We start from the raw sequence: 7995 nt of genomic DNA, 5'->3' as shown, positions 1-7995 counted from the left end.
ATAAAAACTTGACCAATAATCAGGTTCCTATTATGTATTTGAAAATATATATACCTGCTGAAATACAACATCATGCCATGATCTCTCCTTAAAGCCCAGTTATGAGGCTGTAATATCAATAGTTTCTCGGATGCCATGATCGCCAGCCTAGTGCATAAGAAAATAAAATGACATGCCAAAAACAAGAATTGACCAGTATAGAACTCAAGTTCTTGTTATGCATTTGATGTACAGTATAAAAAAGGTCAACTTTTGACTTCTGGTCAATAAGTTTCAAACAATGATAAGTAATTTCATGGTCTTAAATTTATTTATTTTTTGAACGGCTAATCTATCATATTCCTACTCCAAATTAATACACCTCATGCCCTATTTTTTTAACGTTAACGGCAAATCTATCATATTTCTATTACTACTTCTACACCACAACAAACTAATACACCTCATGCCCGGGTTTGAACCCGGGACTTCCCATCTAAGAGGCAAGAGCCACTAGCAAGTGGGCTAATCCCATATATAATAGACCCTATTTATGATAGGCAAGTATCCAACAAATCTAAACTGGATATAATTCCTTCTATGTAACAAATTAAGATTTTACTCATGTGACTTATAAATATCATATCAGTAACACGGCAGTTATAAAAATGACTTCCGTCCAATCATGGGTTAATTTAGATTTATTTATGGTTACATTCGGTTTGGACACTTTCCACTTTTGGAAAGGTTTGTGTGTTAAAAGGTTATTTTTATCTTTTCATATTTAATATCAGAGATCAGGGATTATTGGGCATTGGTCAGAATTTAATATATTCCCCTCTCAATTCTCATGTCACGCTTGAAACCTGTAGGGAAAACAGAAACAAGTGCCTAAACAATTAGAAAACTGGTCATGTCAAGAAAGGGCAATTTAGTAATTTGACATGTGTACCTTAGATCTCGAGGACGCAACAACGGTATACTTGAGCCATAGGCCTTATCATCATCAACGGGTCTAAGAGGAGAAGTCAACATTAACCCACGAGTCATTCTCGAAGCCCGTTTCCAATAAAGCCTCTATAGAAGACCAAGAAAGTTAAAAAGATGGAACCTTTAGCTACTAAGAAAATGTAAAATTTTTCTTACAATCAAATTAGCAAGATAAATCCCGATAATATCCCGGTTTGTAGCAATGTCCAGTCCCATAAGTGAATTGCTGTTTAAATCTGATGCCTTTGACTTTGGATCCTCAACACACCGTCCATTGACTATCCCAAATAAGCTGTGTCCTGATCTTACCTTAAAAAGCTCCTGTTGAAGATGATATTTAATTATATGTTATAAAAGTGATTATGTGATACTAAATAATGTGTGGTAAATAATCAGAACTAGATAATCAGTTGTAAAATGAGAATAAAAGTCTCCTAAATTATATTGAGAAAAGGGTGAAGAGGTAATTTTATTATAACTAAAATCTGTTTATCCAAACACTCTCAAATCATCTTACCTCAGGATTTTCTGTTTCCGGCCAGATCAAAAAGTCTTCCCCCACGCGAGATCCAACGATAGTCAAATTTAGTCTTCGACAAACCTCAATGTAAATTATGCTAAGCAAAATTGCTGCAAAAACATCATTTTAATAACATGTAAAAATGTTGCAAGCAAGTAAAATTCCTAGAGTCGTATAAAAATCGAAACTTTTGAACATAGATTTATAAAAGTTTGAAACTTTTTTAAAGAATGCCAGAACAAGGAAAAAAGATATTTACCACTGCCACATTTGGAATTTAACACAGAGTGCAAATAGGAACAACTGGAATCCACTACAGTTGACCTTTTGAAACCTATTGACTCGAATAGAACACTGTTGACTGCCTCCAAAACTTCAGTCAAATGGCAACCTATGTCTCTTGAAATTAGATCAACCTCGACTTCTTTTGCAATGACATCCAATTCTAACAACCAATCTTCCATTTTCTTTCCCGCCAAAATCATATAATCTGTTTGACTTAAATCTTGACCATCATACAACACTTTGCTACCTTCACGTTCGTTTTGGAATGAATTGGCATCCATCTCGCGGTTAAAAGCAATAAATGCTTCATGTTCGGTAGAAATATGCAACAGAGCCTGCAGAATATATGGAGAACAAACTCAAGCCTTTATATATGATATAAATATGTGAGTTCTTGAAAAAATGGATTAGATTAGAGATGAGTCGGGTTAGTGAAAACGGTTAATCTTTTGGTATAGATCCAGGAAAGGTTGACCCAATACTCAAAATTTGATTAAAAAATAATAATAATTTTAGGAGTCCAAATTTGATTAAAAAAATGACTAGTATGTTATATGTGCTACTTAAACTATATGATTACAATTTTAATCTGATTTATTGAATAAAAAAACCAAGGAGTGACAATTAGAAAACTGTCACTTCCATCATGTAATATAAAGTTTGATCTTGAAACTTAAGTGATTTGACTTTTTAAACCATCCTACTTGACTTAACTAACCATCATTTTAGGCTGAGGGGTGTGGGGGGCGCGAGTGGGGGCGCGAGTGGGGGCTCCAGCCAATAATATTGTGACGTGTGGCAGAGAGAGAAACTTGATAAGATGGGTGTTGGTGTTAGGATTAAACACACACACGAAACTGAACACGACACGAAAGCAATAAACGAACACGAGGATTTAACGTGGTTCGGTCTAAACTGACCTACGTCCACGGGTGGCAACTAGGTATATCTTTATTGAGTGACCAAATATTACAAGTACATAATGTTGTTTATATAGAGACAGAACTAGGGTTAGTAAATTATTATGCAAGAAATCTAAACCGGGCCGGGCTTGGGCCCGACCGCCCACACCCGTCTCCTCTTTTGACTTCATATAATAAACCGGGCCAACAAGGCCTACGAACCCAACAATCTCCCACTCGGAGGCCTTGAGTACTCTCGTCTGCACTCCTGATTGTACTTCTGTAATCTGAACATTAAACTTCTTCTAGTTGCCACCGCCTTCTCATCAATTAACCTGAAGGCCCGTTGAAGCTCCCCGGAGCTCCAACACGTCAGTCATGGCTGAAACTGCCCCTGACCCGTTCTCTGTCCCTACCGGCTCCCACTGTAACGAACTACCGGATCCTGAGATAACCTGAGAACAAACACTCTCCATATTCAGCAAGTAATTCATTGGAGAGACTTTTACAGCTGGAATGCTGGTTTTCTTAATCCACTGTCGACCTGGAACTGTAACTGAAACACGACCTGTGCTCCCACTGTCACGATGTCCCCCAACTGATTTAACCTTCCTAGCTCGTTCATCCTGAATCTTCACTTTGGCTCTGGGTTTGTTACTTGCAAAACGAACCTTCTTCTGCCCACGAGATTCTGTGAACCGGATTTTGTCTTTCATCAAAACTGGATCCACTCCTTTCGGTGACGTATCGACCATATACAACGAACCCATTTTCTTGCCACGAGCAACCACGAGATTCCCTTTGACTACTTTCCACTGCCCATTCCCGAACTTAACATCGTGCCCCTGGTCATCCAACTGCCCAACTGAAATCAAACGTTTCTTCAAACTTGAAATAACCCTCACGTCTTTCAAAGTCCAAGAAGTACCGGCTGAAGTTATCAAATCAACGTCTCCCATACCCGTAACCTCTAAAATATCATCATTCGCTAGTCGAACCTTTCCAAAATCCCCAATTTTAAGATTCTTCATCGTTTCACTACAGTGAGTGGCATGAAACGATGCACCAGAATCCATCACCCAAGCATCAACGCTACTCTCAACACTACAAACCAAAGCCTCATCACTACTGACCCCGTCATCTGTGTCGTTTTCTGTAACGTTCACCTCTTTCTTACCATTCGGACACTAATTCCTGAAGTGTCCTTTCTCTTTACAACCCCAACATTCAATATCCTTACGAGTCTTAGACTGACTCCTCTTCCTGCTCCCACTGCCTTGCTGTTTTCCCCTACCTCTACCTTCTGTGACTAGCATATTGCCTGATGATTCACCTGAACTTCTACGTCTTGAATCTTCTCCCAGAATCAGATCTCGAATCCCATCGAAAGTAATATTTGTAGACGAACTACAAACTGCAGTCACTGTTTGCGACCAACTGTCGGGCAAAGAGGATAATAACAAGAGGCCTTGAACTTCATCATCAAACTTAATGTCAACTGACACTAAGCGGGACAAGATCGAATTAAGATTATTGATATGAGTTGTAACTGACCCACCCTCTTTCATTCGAGTTGTCACTAGCTCTCTGATAAGATAGACCTTATTCGCTGCCGAAGGCTTCTCATACATGTTGAATAGTGCGTCCATCATACCACGGGCTGTGGTTTCTTTCATGACGTTAAACGCCACATCTTCCGACAACGACAATGTAATACAAGCCCTAGCTTTCTTGTCTAACTTCTTCCAATCTGCTTCTGACAACTTTTCTGGTTTTTCATCCTCAAACACTACATCCAAGTCTTTCTGACAAAGTAGTGCCTCAATCTGCATCTTCCACCAACCGAACTTCTGTCCGTCAAACTTCTGTATCGAAAACTTTTCCGTCTCCTGCCATGACAATGACTAAAACGAAAAACTGGATAAAACAGAGACAAACACAGCAATCGCACGAGCCTGAACTTAACGACTGTTCTACTGAACTCTGTTAAAAATCAACCTATTTAAACCGCAGCGGAAATACGAACTGTAAATCAGAAACTGAAATTTTAAACTGAAACGATAAAACCTGACAAACGCGGTTGGCAACTGGTTATCCGTTTCTTTAACGCTTCTTCTGACTTGACAACTGTTTTTCAACAAAAATAGGATCTTGATTCAAACTTTCATGTCTCGTACTATGCTTCACCGGAGCTGATCAGAGAAAACGAACCAGCAGCTGCGGAACTCTAATCAGCGGCGGCGGTACTGTAGCGGCGGCGTGGTACTGTAGCGGCGGCGGCGGTACTGTAGCGGCGGCGGCGGTACTTTAGCGGCGGCGGTACTGTAGCAGCGGCAGCGGTAGCGGAACCCTAGCGCAGTAGGGTGGCGGCGGCTGGATGATTTGGCGGCGACTCGGCTGGTTCAACGTGTTCTTCGCGTGATCTGAACCTAAGCTCTAGATACCACTTGTTAGGATTAAACACACACACGAAACTGAACACGACACGAAAGCAATAAACGAACACGAGGATTTAACGTGGTTCGGTCTAAACTGACCTACGTCCACGGGTGGCAACTAGGTATATCTTTATTGAGTGACCAAATATTACAAGTACATAATGTTGTTTATATAGAGACAGAACTAGGGTTAGTAAATTATTATGCAAGAAATCTAAACCGGGCCGGGCTTGGGCCCGACCGCCCACACCCGTCTCCTCTTTTGACTTCATATAATAAACCGGGCCAACAAGGCCTACGAACCCAACAATTGGAGCCCCCGCTCGCGCCCCTGGCCCTGGTGTGGAGGGGCGCGAGCGGTTTTTTTTTTTTATTTTTTTATAAATGTATTAAAAAAACGTATTATTAAAAAAACTCATAAATTATTTAAAAAAACACACATTAATTAAAAAAACACATTAATATCTAACGGCTCTATTTCTAAGCCCCAACGGCTTAGAAACTAAAAAAACATACATTATAATCAAAAATCCAAAACATTCATCACAATTTTAGTCTTAAAAATATTGACATGTAGTTTTTTTTTAAGTAGACATATTTAACAATCCTTTTGTAAAAAAAACTTAAGAACAAGAACATAAAACTACACACATTAGCATAGGTTTAAGGTTAACTTTTATAAAACTAAAACTTGCAGGAGGGAAAGTGTAACTTAATAAAAAAAATTGGGTAAATAACCTAAATATATAAACTCACGTTCTCTCCTCTTCCCTACTCTAAAAACTTCAAACCCTAATTAGATACTTCATAGCCACCGCCACTCAGCTGCCTCAATCAACATAATCATAGTTTATCACACATCTTTGTCAGATCTTCATCACAATTCATTTACAAAGTCTAAAATGGTTTAAATGGCCGGAAAAATTGCATTCATTCTTACCGGATCTTCATCACACATCTTTTTCTTACCGGATCTTCATCACAATTTTTTTTTTTAATAAAAAAAAAGAGCCAACGGCTCTATTTCTAAGCCCCAACGGCTCTTCACGCATTCCCAGGCCAACTTTACGCCTATTTTCTCCCGCTAGCCCTCTTGCGCCTGCCTTGGTCTGCGTGCTCGCGCCCCTCTCGCGCCTCGGTGGTGTGGTGCTCGCGCCCCGGGGCGCGAGCGGATGGGCTCACGCGCCCCCTCTCGCGCTCCACACCCCTCAGCCTTAGGTATAAAGTGTATAATTAGTTAAAGGGAGTGTTCAGTTTCCAGAAAAGATAAGAATTTATGAATAATGAGCCTAATGTACTAAAACAATCATCAAAGTTTGAGAAATTGAAGTATTCTTCAAGTTGAAGAAAGCCACATCTAAATAAAGATTTTCACTTTCACTTACAACCACTAATTTTTCAAATGGTCAATAAATACTGTGGCCACAAAAAAAGAGAACCTTTTTCATGACAATATGCCTTTTTCTCCTAGCCAATCATTTTAAGATATAAAGTGAAGTTACTTAAATAAAGTTACTACCTTTGCAAGGGATATGTCTTTGTCTTTACACTGGAAAGATATTTCTTGTGTAAAATTTGCTCTTGCAGTAGTCATAACCTGAAGTTTTTTTTCATGATAATCTCAATTTCAAGCAAAGAATTTACACAACAAGAAAATTAAAGATTGGCTGAATCTAATTTCAGAAATAATAATAATAATAATAATAATAATAATAATAATAATAATAAAAGATATGAATTCAGTGATTCAAACCTCCTGGTAGAATTTGGGAGGAGAAAAACCACCAGTTTTCACAGGAGCAGCTGCTGCCATGGGTGGTGATGAGCTCAATCTTCTCTTACTTTGCTTGATCATGGTGGCAGGAGTAGTCAAATTACTCAAATTCTTGAACTTATTATCAACATTCAGATCAATTCCAGACCTAATTATGACAATTAAGAACAAACCCATGTTAAAAATCCACAAATTATTCAAGAATCACTCCAAAATCCCCATAAAACTTGCAAAATAGATCAAAAAGAAAGCAACCCACTTGCTAAAATCTTGAAATAATAAAACCCAAATAAGAAAAAAACCAAGTACCTGAAAAAGATCCGGGATGGTGATGCAAGCAGCATTATTTCTTCAAGAACAGTAGAAAAGATTCAAACTTTACAAGAAACAAGTGGTAAGACACAAGAAAGATGGTAACTTTATAAATAGGTACTAATGGGATTACAAGAAGGGTTGGATGAAGAAGATGATGATGCAGACATCAAATCAGAGAAACTATAAGAAGACATTAAAGAAGTGTGGTTTTTGACACTGTAATCAAAGATGATGAGACTGTTTCTTGAGGTTTTAGAAGATCTTCCAAGATCCATTGATGGTACTTTGCTGTTCTTTCTCACTCTATATGATTTGTGTTAACATATAGAGAGAGAGAAAGGATTAAAAAGGTGGGGTTTTGATTTTGCCCTGTTACTTGATGTGATTTGATGACTTAATTCATTGCAATTTATAGGGTGATTGCTAGGATACATTTGAGTGATAATGTGAGTGACGGGGGCGATTTTCGACCCGTGCTGTCATGTCAGTAAATAGACGATTTTTATTTTATAGATATAGCGGTGTTATAGTTTAATATAGAGCACTCTCATAAACTATGGAGAAATATTGTTTATACTCTTTAACTTTTGTAATATTTATTAAAAGTGATTTTGAGTGGAAGACAAAGAAAAAATAATGATAAAAGTACAAATTATTATTTAATTGAAAATAAAAAAGAAAAAGTATATTAACTTTTAATCTAATTATAGAGGTTAAGATACAAAAGTTACTGAGAATACTTTGAATAAACTATTTTGATTTTTTTTAATATCGTTTGAAGCTATTTTCAAT

The 7995-nt window shown here is 37.9% G+C and overlaps 1 protein-coding gene across 1 annotated transcript; it reads right to left on the bottom strand.

Annotated features, from left to right (window-relative positions):
* Positions 1 to 766: 766 nt before the first annotated feature.
* LOC143588042 (uncharacterized) lies at positions 767 to 7315 on the bottom strand. Its single transcript, XM_077069160.1, has 7 exons — positions 7198 to 7315; positions 6868 to 7036; positions 6634 to 6711; positions 1749 to 2109; positions 1487 to 1599; positions 1126 to 1290; positions 767 to 1056 (listed from the first exon to the last, which is right to left on the bottom strand). The coding sequence occupies exons 1-7, from the start codon at positions 7230 to 7232 to the stop codon at positions 871 to 873; spliced, it is 1107 nt and encodes a 368-aa protein (XP_076925275.1). The 5' UTR covers positions 7233 to 7315; the 3' UTR covers positions 767 to 870.
* Between the last annotated feature and the right edge of the window lie 680 nt (positions 7316 to 7995).

This window comes from Bidens hawaiensis, unplaced genomic scaffold (genome assembly GCF_021521415.1).
Source record: "Bidens hawaiensis isolate Kalapana, Puna unplaced genomic scaffold, B.hawaiensis_p1.1 tig00035957_1, whole genome shotgun sequence".
Classification (NCBI taxonomy): domain Eukaryota; kingdom Viridiplantae; phylum Streptophyta; class Magnoliopsida; order Asterales; family Asteraceae; genus Bidens; species Bidens hawaiensis.
Note: the sequence above shows the minus strand (reverse complement) of the source record. Positions and strands in the feature narration are given on the sequence as shown.